The sequence below is a fragment of the Heterodontus francisci genome, chromosome 13 (genome assembly GCF_036365525.1).
Source record: "Heterodontus francisci isolate sHetFra1 chromosome 13, sHetFra1.hap1, whole genome shotgun sequence".
Lineage (NCBI taxonomy): Eukaryota > Metazoa > Chordata > Chondrichthyes > Heterodontiformes > Heterodontidae > Heterodontus > Heterodontus francisci.
The window spans coordinates 98,611,241-98,625,289 of NC_090383.1; the positions used below are offsets into that span (position 1 = coordinate 98,611,241).

Sequence of the window (14,049 nt, forward strand, 5' to 3'; positions counted from 1 at the left end):
GTACAACAGTATTGCATTCACTGTGAAAAGTTGATATATCAAACGTGTGTCTTTTTAAATAGATGATGAAATGATGAACACAAGTGATGGTCCACATGTTGGATCTGAAGAACTCACTGACCTTGGAAAGTGTCTGCTCAAGTCTGAGGTAAACAGGTTTGCTTTTCTTTAATACTGGGCAAAGCCATTTTGTTTGAAAGCTTTGAAAAAGGGGAGGAGTTGTAGGCACAAATCTTGATTCTACTATCTGATTAAATACGTACCAGAGGTATTTTCACTTCTAATTTTGCTTGGGTGTAGACTGGACCAATAGCGAAATTTGCTCATCGACCAATTCTGAAGTGTAATGTTAATATTTCTGACTGATTTGCCTTTACTCTTTTTAGGACATCTGTAAGGCCCTGTTAGCAACTGCTTACAGTGCAATCACTTGGAGTGACACTATAACATGCCAGCGAGCAACACTCCAACTCTGCTGGCCATTGATCAAGCAGGCAAGTATATAAGTGGGCCAAGAGTACCTGTGTGAGTACTTTTGTTGGGAGTATGAATTTGTATTCACAGAATTTTACATCACAGGAGGTGGTCATTCATCCCATTAAAGAATGATCCATTTCACCCAATTGCCCTGGAGCTGCAATATTTTGAAGTGAACGAGCTCTCCATGCTGCCAAAAGAATGTTTAAGTTTCTTCTCCCAATCCCCTTCAGGTATGAGAAATTTAAGCCAAATGGTGGATTTCCAGCATTAGGGTTTTGGAAATCTGTCATTGGCATCTTCAGGCCCACCAAAGTTTTAAATCTGGCCCTGTCTGTGATTGATCAGTGTCTGTGAGTGACACTGGACTGCCAGGCAGCCCTTCAAACCGGCACCGTCCTGGTTTTTGGGGGAGGGTGGGTGGAAGGACATAGAGAGACAGACACACACACACGGGGGAGAGACCGACAGAGGGAGAGACGGACCAAACGGCAGAGAGATAGAGAGGGAGCGAGCACTAGACAGTGAGTGACACAGATGCACAAAGACGGGGGGAGCGAGAGAGAGATCAAGATCACTCCTGCCTGATGCACATTTATCCGGAATACTCCACATCACTACAGCAAGTGTGTGGGCAGACATTGACTACTTGTGCAAGCAAGAACAATGCCAGGTATCTCATTAAATCAGTATGCAACATATTGACGAGGAAGTAAGTCTTCCCCTTTAAAGCTTGTTCACAAAAATGCACATTTTTTGTTGTTTTGATTGTGTAGGACAAAAATTGTAATGTGGCCCCTCAGACGTAAAGGTTGAACACGCCTGCAGTTTCTGACCTTCAGACCTAAAAATCGATAAAACATTGCAGAAAAAAATCGGTACTGTCAGTGTAACCAGCCAGGAGTGTAACTGACAGTTGCTGCAAATAGGAACAGCTGCTTCCAATCTTCAGGGCAGTTTTGTGGTTTTCCAGTGGACTTTTTAAAAAAAAAACTGAACTGACAACAGTTCTGGTGTTAAAATTGACTTCACTATTACATGATGTACAATTAATTGCTGAAATGTTGGAATGGTGATTTTATGCAAATGCATTGGTTCATCATCTTGATGGTAATCAAAAGTAAATAATACATATTTGAAACGGCTTGGAAACATTTGCCTTCATTACAGATCGTTAACAGTGCTATAATTACATGATTCCTTGTCAAAAAAATATTTCAGACTGTTTTGTCTGCGGCCACTAATTTGTAGACCTTTTAATCTTTGGCCACTCTCACCCCTGCCCCTTAGTGTTACTTTGTGCTGGGATACAGTTGAAGTGTGTTCAGTGGCACAGTGGTTAGCACTGCGGCCTCACAGCTCCAGAGACCTGGGTTCGATTCTGGGTACTGCCTGTGCGGAGTTTGCAAGTTCTCCTTGTGACTGCGTGGGTTTCCGTCGGGTGCTCTGGTTTCCTCACACAGCCAAAGACTTGCAAGTTGATAGGTAAATTGGCCATTGTAAATTGCCCCCAGTGTAGGTAGGTGGTAGGGGAATTGAGGGGATGTGGTAGGAATATAGGATTAATGTAGGATTAGTATAAATGGGTGGTTGATGGTTGGCACAGACTCGGTGGGCCGAAGGGCCTGTTTCAGTGCTGTATCTCTAAATAAATAAATAAAATAAAAAAATAAATAAACATGTATGAATTGGTAGTTTGCTATACCATGGAGGGCATGACAGCAACCCCAACCCTGCCATTTTTTGGCATAAACACCTGCATACTTCCCAGCAGGGGATCCTTGGGTAGTGATCAGTAGTGGGAGCAAACCTGTGTTTTTCTGTATTCACCTCTCCTTTGGCTAATTGTGATACCTCTGTTTTGTGGGACAACTATATAGAATAAACCAGGGATTGCACCTGAGACCTTTGAGTCAGCATGACTTGTACCGAGCTGACCAATGTGTGTATCAACTAAATTATCAAGGAAATATTGACAATTTGAAGTTGGTTTAAATAGATATGTTTTTGTGATTGCTACCAGTTGGAAATCTATTTTTCGTTATTGGTTTTGGTGTATTGCCATTTGTCTGCCACGCCTGGAAAGGTGGTAGTCTTTTCCACAGTTTTCAGTATTGCTATGTTTTCTTAGTATTGCTTTGTTCATTTAAAAACTTCAGCTGAAGTTGCATTATCTTTGACAAATTATTTAAATACTCTGTACTTTACAATGTTCTGTGTGTCATGACATGCAGTGGATTTGCTATGTTGTAAAAATTGCACTGTTATATTACAGGGTATTTTCTACAGCAGCTAGATGCATTGCTTAATACTGCTGTCATTTCATTTGCTAATTTATGGCTGCAATTGCTAGTAAACTAAAGATTTTAGTCTGCATGTACAGCATACTTCAATTAACACTCAGCACATTCAACATGTCCCCTAGTCCATGTATCATCAGTTAATGGGAACAGATTTTCCTTGTCTATCTTATCTAAGCCTTTCATAACATTCTGTGTTATGCATTTCTGAGTAATCTTCCATGTCTAACATCCTTGAAACCTTCTATTTGAAAGCCAATGCCTATCCCACAAAATATGTAACTCCACTCTTAATAACAAATTTAAAAAGTTGTTAAATTTCATGAAATGTTTGACTCATCAATAATGGAATTGAATGTTGAAAGGAGTTGGCATGGTCATACTAAGATTATTTTTCTGTCTTTCTGTTTCAGTTGAACAATTTTTCCCTCCGATTTTAGTTTTTAAAAATTTGAGCATTGAATGTCTCATGAAATTTTGGGTTGATCTTTTGCTCTGTCCTTTTTAACCTACACTTCTAAATTGCATTTGCACATCCGTTCTTTCAATGTGTTCACCACTTGCTGACTTTGTAGAATTCCTGATGGTGTTCTCATTTAGCACACTACTATTAGTGTTACCATTATTTTTATAAACCTTGATAGTCAAATTGGATTATTCTTTGTATTCAGGTGTTGTCTGCAACCCTGCATTCTGATGCAGCCAGTTGGTTCTTCATGAGTGTACTTAGAGGGCTGCAAATGCATGGACAACATGAGGGCTGCCTTGCGGCATTGGTCAATCTTGCTTTCATGATCTATGAGGCACTGGTAAGCAAAGTGTCTGAATGGATAAATGTACTATAAACATTTTGATTCCAGTGCTTTTTGTTTGAATTTTGTGTTTATTAAGATGACGAATGTATGGATGAGTGGAATAGTTCCTATCTTAAGCACCAAGAAAGACAGACATGCAGTTATTTAGAGGCTTTTAGGACCTCTTATGTCCCCTGCACTTCATAGATAATGAAGCACTTCAGAAGTGCAGCCACTATTGCAGGAAGCACAAGCCAGTTTTCACAACAACATTTATATTAATATGGTGCCTTTAACATCATAAAATGTCCCAAAGCACTTCACAAGAGCATGATTAAACAAAATATGACACTGCGCCACATGAAATAGTAGGTCAGGTGACCAAAGGTTTGATCAAAAGAGTTAGGTGTTAAGGAGTGTCTTCAATTTGGAAAGGTAGAGAGTGAATTCCAGAACTTAGGGCCAAGGCAGCTGAAGGCACGGCCATCAATGGTGGCCGATTTAAAACTGAGGATGCTCAAGAGTCCAGAATTAGATGAGCACACATATCTGAGGGTTGTGGAGGTGAAGAATGCAGAGATAGGGATGGACAAGGCTATTGAGGGATGTGAAAACAAGGATGAGAATTTTAAAATCAAGACGTTGCTTGACAGGGAGCCACTGTAAGTCAGTGAGCAGGACTTGGTGTGAGTTAAGACAAGGACAGCAAAGTTTTGGATGACCTCCAGTTTACGGAGGGTAAAATGTGGGAGACCAGCCAGGAGTGTGTTGGAATAGTCAAGTCAGAAGGTCCCACTAACAGCAGTTAAATAATGATCAGATAAACTGTTTTGGGTGTTGGTTAATGGATAAACATTAGCCAGAATACAGCATTAGGTATAGTGCAGGTTAGATACAGAGAAATCAGTCCGAAGCTCCAAAGCAATTGCTATTTGCCTCTTACTGGCGCCAGTTGTTTGCAGCTGACCCTAAAATTTGTCCCAATGGCGCTACATTTAAATTTTACCTATAATATAATTAAAAATAACATGTCAGTTTGTTATGACTTCCTGTTAAGTTGACATCACACTCTTGTCAACTTTATCCCATTATAAATTCTCACAGTATTTCTGTTCTATGTATACTGTAAAATTTACAGCACACAAGTGTCCGTCAATGACCATCTCCAATAAGAGAGAATCTAACCATGTCCCATGACATTCAACAATATTAGCATTTCTGAAACCCTCACCATCAACATCCTGGAGGTTACCATTGACCAGAAACTTAACTGGACCAGCCATATTAAATACTGTGGCTATAAGAGCCAGTCAGAGACTGGGAGCTCTGTGATGTGTAACTCGCCTCCTGACTCCCCAAAGCCTATCCACCGTCTGCAAGACACAAGTCAAGAGTGTGACGGAAGACCCTCCATTTGCCTGGATGAGTGCAGCTCTAACAACACTGAAGACTCTTGACATCATCCAAGACAAAGCAGGCTGCTTGATAGGCACGCCATTCAGCACCTTAAACATTCACTCCCTCCACCACCAGCAGACAGTGGCAGCAGTGTGTACCGTCTACAAGATGCACTGTAGCAACTTTCCAAGGCTGCTTTGATAGTACTTTCAAAACCCACAAACCCTACCATCTAGAAGAATGAGAGCAGCAGGTACATAGGAACACCACCACCTGCAAGTTCCCCTCCAAGTCGCACACCATCCTGACTTGGAAATATATTGCCATTCCTTCGTTGTCAATGGGTCAAAATCCTCTTTAACAGCACTGTGGGCCTACTACACCACACAGACTGCAGCGGTTCAAGACGGCAGCTCACTACCACCTGCTCGAGCCATTAGGGATGGGCAATAAATACTGGCCTTGCCAGTGATGCCCACATTCCATGAACAAGTAAAACAAAACAAATAAACTTGGTATGCAGTTTGGCAGCTTTGTGCACAGTATGTAAATCTTTGCTCAAGATCTCTGAAAATTTTCAGAGCCTTAAGTCCTTAAACCTTTTAAGCTTTTGTTTTAGATTTAACAGTCTTTTGAGGGAAAAGGGGCTCCTTTTTCCTTGTTTGGTCTCCCCTGTAAAATTGAAACTTAAAATTAGGTTTCTATTTTCTCCTGTTAGCCTTTCCTTTCTCTGGTCCAGGCAGCGGTCAGCAACCCTTTTTACCTGAAGGACCTTTTTTAAAAAAAAAAATTGCCGAAAATAAAAACTAATGGGAGTCACAAGAGGAAGTTTTGGCATTTCTAAACCAAATACTTGGTAAATTGCCAAGTGTATCTGGTAGAATGCATAATTTGCATATATAATGAACAAAATACATATATTTATATATCAATAGAAAAAAAAATTAAAATAGACCTAACTCTGAATTATCCCATTTTCGATGTGTTTAAATTATAATTTTGATGGTAAAGTTATCCTTAAAACAAACATTAACTTGAGATGTGTAGAATTAAGGCAATTTTTTTGGCTATTGATAAAAGAATAGCTTCTAATAATACATTCAGAATAATTATTCGTCTCAGCTATAGTACTAGCAATAATGGCCACTAGCATAAAACCTGTTCCTCGAACCTGAGGCATTATCTGTAACCATGGTGTGGCTATACCACTTGAACAGGTTTATTTAGCACACAATGATGTTTTTCGTTAAAATAATCATTTGAAGCTGTAAAGTGCAGCACAATGATTAGATTTTTATCTTCACAATAAGAGCAAGGCTGTTACTTTTCTTGATTTGATTTTTTTAAAGGCATTTTTCACGTTAATGCAATCCAACTGGAAATGGTTAGAAGTCGCAAATGAGATGTTAGCCACATGCGGTTCCAGAGCCGCAGGTTGTAGACCCCTGCTCTGGTCTTTGACTGCACATGGGCCCTATCCTAGATATTAGATGCGGTCTGTTTTTGTTTACCTGTTACTGTTGTGTTTAATTACAAAAATAAAATATAGTATGCTGTTGGCTACACTGCATGTGGTCAGGTTGTGTTTGCACTGCTGATAATTCAAAACCACTGGTTGACTCTGACCCATTCTGAGCCCACTGAATGAATGAATGTCCCATTAGTACCATTTTGAACGTAGGGCATTTCAGCAGATTTGAGTCAACGCTTTTATGACTGGGTGAGGAAGGGTTCTCAGGCTCCCTTCTGACCCCTTTCCTGGTTTGACTGTAACAGAGTTTAACACATCGAAGGCTGAAGAGGTCCTCTCTCTTGAGGCTTCACTTGTATCTGTGGGTCCCTAAGACTTTGCTTGAGAGAGACAGGGAGATAGCTTCCTTCTCTTTTGTCTTCAAATTGCAGTCTTCCCTTTCTGTGTGGCACAATTTAAAAAAAAAAGTCCCCAGGTTGGCCAGCATGTTAGTCATGTGATCAGCTCTTTGTTTGAAACAGCCTCGTCTGCGAGGATTGTTGATTTTAGAAGTTCTCCAGTCACACTCAGTGGGGGTGGGGGGGTGGTGGTGGTGGGGAGGAGTGGAGGTTTGTCTCTTACAAAGTCAGTGGTTCTCAATGTCTTTTCATCACCACTATTGACAAAACCATCTCGCTAATTGAATCAGGGAGCACTCCCATTGTCTCTCTATGCAACTGTCTCTTGGAATGCAAATGTGCAGTCATGATTTAGCTGTTCAGCTCTGTGGTCCTTTTAAACAAGTTATGTTCAATGTCCAGTAAAAAGTTCAAGTAGAGTTCCATATGACAAAATTAATACTTTTCCAATTGGCAGGTGTGGTTCTCGTCACAACGTGTTCATCTTGCGTGGAGGCTGCAAGCAGCCCATGTGCTCCCTCAGAAGGACCATGGGGACTCTGTCCTGCTGTGACCAGCAGCAAGAATTCTAGGCCTGGGAATATCCACACAGGTGGAGCCCATTCTTTTATTGTGTTATGACCGCTCAGGACAAAGCCCCCAATCAAAATATATGATTCTGATCACAGTGAGAGCAATGTACTGTTAGTTCAGTCCCGTCGCTCCACAGGTCGCATCATATTTCTTTAAGCTTTCCAAATCAAAGAAAAAAGCAGCCAAATTGAACAATCTAGTAACCCCCGAATGAAGCGAACCAAACCAGGTATCTTTAGATATCAACAAATTAACTATTGCTTTTATATAAGGTCTTTAGAAATTGGTTTATCTTAGCAGTGTTTATAATTTTAGTTTTTTTTTCAAATAAAAATACTGCGGATGCTGGAAATCTGAAATAAAAACAAGAAATGCTGGAAATACTCAGCAGGTCTGGCAGCATCTGTGGAGAGAGAAACAGAGTTAACGTTTCGGGTCAGTGACCCTTCTTCGGCCCTTCCGAAGATGGGGTTCAGCAGTTTGGCTGTTGTAGTGTTAAACTTTTTTTTTTCCCAATGATGAACACAGCAGATATCAATAATTAGTTGTGAAAGAAAAAGCCTTTTCTTTTTTTATGGAATTAATTCGATTTGAAGCTTTGGAGGATTTTGAGAGAGACAACACAGCTTTTCTCCCTTCAGTTTTAAATTGTCTCAGAGCTCTCAACTGACTGCTGCTCAGCTAATTTTAAAAGTCAAAACTGTAACATTGAATCTCGTGTATTCTCTCTCTCTTTCTCTGGCTGTTGCTTGGCAACCAGGATGCACCCTGGCTCACTAAGCCTCCGGAACTTTCTGCCTTAAAGATGTACTGATCTTTTACAGTCTTAAAGGCGTACTGCAATATTTCCGATGAGAAAAAGAAAAAAAATAATCAGGACCGTGACAATTGGCATAATGCTATATGGTGCACGGGGCACCTAAACTGTGGAAGAAAAATAATAACGGGTGCAGAGAATAACAGGATCATGAATGCTTTGGGGATCCTAATGATGCAATAATGTAGTAAATTTATTTCCTTTATCTGTATGTGCTATAGATGTTGATCTTTTTTTTTGAATTACACTTGTAGAGACCACGATACCCTGACTTAAAAACAGTGATGCAGCAGGTTCCTCAAATCTCTGGAGATGCGTTGGATCAATTTGATACAAAACTTCTGAATCCATCATCTCATAAAATGGGTGACAAAAGGAGAAAGGACCTCTTCAAGAAGCTGTTGTCTGGCTGCATTGGGGTAATTTGAGTACATGGTATTTTCAAAAGGTTGTCTTCCACAATGATTGTGATATTTTAAGAAGTAATGGTGGCTGAATAATACATACCACAGATTTACTTAAAATAAATACACAATAGGTCTGGCAACATCTGTGGAGAGAGAAACAGTAAATGTTTCAGGTCTGTGACCCTTCATCAAAACTGGCAATGGTTAGAAATGTAATAGGCTTTGAGCAAGTGAAAAGGGTGGGGGGGGGGGGGGCGGGGAAGAAGAACAAAAGGGAAGGTCTGTGATAGGGCAGAGGGCAGGAGAGATTACATGTCAAAGGTGTCGTGGAACAAAAGGAAAAGGGAGGGGTAATAGTTGTAGTTTGTCCAGAGAGAGTGTTAATGGCAGAATAGTGAACAGCTCTGTCTGAAAGCAAAAACATGGTTTAAAAAAAAAAGAATCAAAACAATAGTCATGGTCTGAATTTGTTGAATTCAGTGAGTCCAGAGGGCTGTAGAGTGCCTAATCGGAAGATAAGATGCTGTTCCTCGAAGTTGCATTGAGCTTCACTGGAGCACTGCAGCAGGCTGAGGACAGAAATGAGGGTGTGAGAGCAGGCTGGTGAATTAAAATGGCAAGCAACCGGAAGCTCGGAGTAACCCAGTCTGCGTTTGGTCTCCCCACTGTAGAGGAAACCACATTGTGAGCAGCGAATACAGTATGCTGAATTGAAAGAAGTACAAGTAAATCGCTGTTTCACCCGAAAGTAGTGTTTGGGACCTTGGATAGTGAGGAGAGAGGAGATAAAAGGGCAGGTGTTGCACCTCCTGCGATGGCATGGAAGGTGCCGTGGGAAGGGAACGAGGTGTTGGGGGTGATGGAAGAGTGGACCAGGGTGTTGCAGAGGGAACAGTCTCTGGAATGCTGACAGGAGGAGATGATGTTTCTGGAGGCGTCGGAAATGGCGGAGAGGTGTCTCTCTGGCTGCTGCTTGGCAACCAGGATGCACCCTGGCTCACTAATCCTCCGGAACTTTCTGCCTTAAAGATGTACTGATCTTTTACAGTCTTAAAGGCGTACTGCAATATTTCCGATTCTCACACCCTCATTTCTGTACTCTGCCTGCTGCAAGTGTTCCAGTGAAGCTCAATGCAACTTCGAGGAACAGCAACTTATCTTCCGATTAGGCACTCTACAGGCACTCTCTCTGGACAAACTACAATGGTGGAGGTTGGTGGTGTGCAAAGTGAGGGCAAGGGGAATGCTACCGCACTTCTGGGAGGGAGGCGAAGGGGTGAGGGCAGAAGTGCGGTAGGGTTCCCCTTGTCCTCTCTCTCTCTCTCTCTCTCTCTCTCGCTCCCCCTTTCTCTCTCTCGCTCCCCCTTTCTCTCTCTCGCTCCCCCTTTCTCTCTCTCGCTCCCCCTTTCTCTCTCTCGCTCCCCCTTTCTCTCTCTCGCTCCCCCTTTCTCTCTCTCGCTCCCCCTTTCTCTCGCTCCCCCTTTCTCTCTCTCTCGCTCCCCCTTTCTCTCTCTCTCGCTCCCCCTTTCTCTCTCTCTCGCTCCCCCTTTCTCTCTCTCTCGCTCCCCCTTTCTCTCTCTCTCGCTCCCCCTTTCTCTCTCTCTCTTGCTCCCCCTTTCTCTCTCTCTCTCGCTCCCCCTTTCTCTCTCTCGCTCCCCCTTTCTCTCTCTCTCTTGCTCCCCCTTTCTCTCTCTCTCTTGCTCCCCCTTTCTCTCTCTCTCTTGCTCCCCCTTTCTCTCTCTCTCTCTCTCTCTCTCTTGCTCCCCCTTTCTCTCTCTCCCCCTTTCTCTCTCTCGCGCTCCCCCTTTCTCTCTCTCTCGCTCCCCCTTTCTCTCTCTCTCTCTCTTTCTTTCTCTCTCTCTCTCTCGCTCCCCCTTTCTCTCTCTCTCTCGCTCCCCCTTTCTCTCTCTCTCTCGCTCCCCCTTTCTCTCTCTCTCTCTCTCGCTCCCCCTTTCTCTCTCTCTCTCTCTCGCTCCCCCTTTCTCTCTCTCTCTCTCTCGCTCCCCCTTTCTCTCTCTCTCTCGCTCCCCCTTTCTCTCTCTCTCTCTCGCTCCCCCTTTCTCTCTCTCTCTCTCTCTCGCTCCCCCTTTCTCTCTCTCTCTCTCGCTCCCCCTTTCTCTCTCTCTCTCTCGCACCCCCTTTCTCTCTCTCTCTCTCGCTCCCCCCTTTCTCTCTCTCTCTCTCTCGCTCCCCCTTTCTCTCTCTCTCGCTCCCCCTTTCTCTCTCTCTCTCTCGCTCCCCCTTTCTCTCTCTCTCGCTCCCCCTTTCTCTCTCTCTCTCTCGCTCCCCCTTTCTCTCTCTCTCTCTCTCTCTCGCTCCCCCTTTCTCTCTCTCTCTCTCGCTCCCCCTTTCTCTCTCTCTCTCTCGCTCCCCCTTTCTCTCTCTCTCTCTCTCGCTCCCCCTTTCTCTCTCTCTCTCTCGCTCCCCCTTTCTCTCTCTCTCTCTCTCTCGCTCCCCCTTTCTCTCTCTCTCTCTCTCTCGCTCCCCCTTTCTCTCTCTCTCTCTCTCGCTCCCCCTTTCTCTCTCTCTCTCTCTCGCTCCCCCTTTCTCTCTCTCTCTCTCTCGCTCCCCCTTTCTCTCTCTCTCTCTCTCGCTCCCCCTTTCTCTCTCTCTCTCTCTCGCTCCCCCTTTCTCTCTCTCTCTCTCTCGCTCCCCCTTTCTCTCTCTCTCTCTCTCGCTCCCCCTTTCTCTCTCTCTCTCTCTCGCTCCCCCTTTCTCTCTCTCTCTCTCTCGCTCCCCCTTTCTCTCTCTCTCTCTCTCGCTCCCCCTTTCTCTCTCTCTCTCTCTCGCTCCCCCTTTCTCTCGCTCTCTCGCTCCCCCTTTCTCTCGCTCTCGCTCCCCCTTTCTCTCGCTCTCGCTCCCCCTTTCTCTCGCTCTCGCTCCCCCCTTTCTCTCGCTCTCGCTCCCCCCTTTCTCTCGCTCTCGCTCCCCCCTTTCTCTCGCTCTCGCTCCCCCCTTTCTCACGCTCTCGCTCCCCCCTTTCTCACGCTCTCGCTCCCCCCTTTCTCACGCTCTCGCTCCCCCCTTTCTCTCGCTCTCGCTCCCCCCTTTCTCTCTCTCTCTCTCGCTCCCCCCTTTCTCTCTCTCTCTCTCGCTCCCCCCTTTCTCTCTCTCTCTCTCTCGCTCCCCCCTTTCTCTCTCTCTCTCTCTCGCTCCCCCCTTTCTCTCTCTCTCTCTCTCGCTCCCCCCTTTCTCTCCCATCATGGACCCCTGGTGAGGATGAGGAACAGTTGGGTACAGTTTGCATCCACAGGCCAAATGGAAATCTTCGGCAGGCCGTATCCTTGCCACTTGGGCAGTATGTTGGACAACCCTGGGTTAGAGGGAGGGAGGGAGCAGAGGTTTACTTGTCTGTCTCAGTGTCTCTTTTAAAATAAGATGTTGTGCAGGTTTGGACCTGGAAAGGACACTAATACTGCTATAGTTTGTTGTATACTTTCCCATATATTGAAGAACTGTTGGTCTTCTATTCATAGGTCATGAGGGTGAAGAAACTCTAGAACCTGGATTCAACTTGGATTCAGATTAGTTCATGCAACTGCTGTCCACTCGACTTCCCTTCTTGGCTCCCATCCCATTTAATATCAGTGGTTGTCCTTGTGTACTATACCCCTCTCCTTTAAATCTGCTCTCATCATCCCTCTCCTCAATAAAAATAAATTAGACTTCTCCATCCTTACAAACTAACCCCCCATTTCCAATATGTTAACTCCCAAATCCATGCCCGTCCGTCCTAGAACTGCATGTTTAAGTCCCTCCAATCGGGTTGCCCCTTCCAAAGTACAGAAAAGACTCATAGCAAGTCACAAATTACAACTACATCATTGTAACAAAGGGAAACTATCCCTCCTCTTGGTCGTTCTTGACCCATCTGTAGCCTTTGACACACTTGACCACATCATCCTCCAACGCCTCCCACCATTGTACACTTGTGTGGGGCTGCACTCACCTGGTTCCATTCTTATCTATCCCAGTGTAGCCAGAGAATCACCTGCTGAGGCTTCTCTTGTTCCCTGAACATTGCCTCTGGAATTCCCCAAGGATCTATCCCTTCGGTGACATGATCCAAAATTACAGCATCATTTTCCACATGTATGCTAATGATGCACGACTCTAACTCACCACCACCTCTCTTGACCCCTCCACTGTCTCTCTCAATTGCCAGGCTGCTTGTCTAAAATCCAGTACTGGATGAGCAGAATCTTCCTCCCAACAAAATATTGGGAAGACTGAAGCTATTGTCTTGGGGCTCCGTCACAAACTCTGTCCCCTAGCCACAAACTCCATCTCCCTGGAAACTGCCTGTGGCTGAACCAAACTGTTTGCAACTTTGGATTTATATTTGACGCTGAGAGAGCTTTTCGTCTCACCCGCTCCATCACTAAGACTGCCGACTACCTCTGCAACATTGCCCTACTGTATCCTTGCTTCTGCTCATCAGTTGAAACCCTCATCCATGCCTTTGTTAGCTCTAAGCTTGATCGTTCCAATGTGTTCCTGACCAGCCTCCCACATTTTATCCTCTGTAAACTTGGAGATCATCCAAACTGCTGCCCGTCCTAGCTCTCACTAAGACGAGTTCATCCATCTCTCTCTGCTCGCTGACCTACGCTGCTTCCCAGTTAAGCAACGTCTTGATTTTAAAATTATCATTCTTGTTTTCAGGCCTCTCCTTGGCATCACTCCTCCCTATCTCTAACCTGCTTCAGACTCAAAGCCCTCATATCTGCACTCCTCTAATTTTGGCCTCTTGATGAACTTCAATTTTAATTGCTGCACCATTAGCAACTATGCCTTCAGCTGCCAAAGCATTAAACTCTGGAATTTCCTCCCCAGACCACTCCGCCTCTCTACCTCTTTCCTCTTTTAATGAACTCCTTAAAACTGACCTCTTTGACCAAGCTTTAGATCATTGGATCCAGTATTCTTCATGTAGCTCCATGTCAAGTTTTGTTTGATAACACTCCTATGAAGTGCCTTGGGATGTTTTACTGTTGAAGGCGCTATATAAATACTTGTTGATGAGATAGTGAAATTAATTTATTATCCAAGTTATTTATGGATGAGACTACAATGTAAAGACATCTTTTTAATACAGTACACATTGAGTGGACAGATGTGGAGAACTGAAATGCCACATTTGGAGACCTTATCTGATCAGTTGGTGCAGTGTGGCAAGAACTTTGTCTGTTTTCCTCAAGACTTCCTAAGTTCCTTGTAATATTTTCTTTGCTGCTTTGAGCAAGTTCTGCAGATAGTGAAAAAAGGCAGGTATCAGTTGGTTTGTCACTGACTGGCTGCTAAGGAAGTGCGTCCTTACTTGCCCCAGTACTGAAACATAAATATTGGTCAATGTAATGTCTCTGAAATGCTGTATTTTACAATAGTCCCTTCATTTCAGAAGTAATTCACTG

At 43.9% G+C, this 14,049-nt stretch overlaps 1 protein-coding gene across 1 annotated transcript in view; it reads left to right on the forward strand.

The window, feature by feature from the left end:
• LOC137376530 (exportin-5) overlaps positions 1-14,049 on the forward strand; it is a 107,760-nt gene that overhangs the window by 91,333 nt on the left and 2,378 nt on the right. Inside the window, exons 28-31 of the mRNA XM_068045251.1 lie at positions 63-148; positions 387-494; positions 3,449-3,586; positions 8,483-8,647. Of these exons, the coding sequence (XP_067901352.1) occupies positions 63-148; positions 387-494; positions 3,449-3,586; positions 8,483-8,647 (497 nt within the window). The remainder of the gene's footprint in view (positions 1-62; positions 149-386; positions 495-3,448; positions 3,587-8,482; positions 8,648-14,049) is intronic.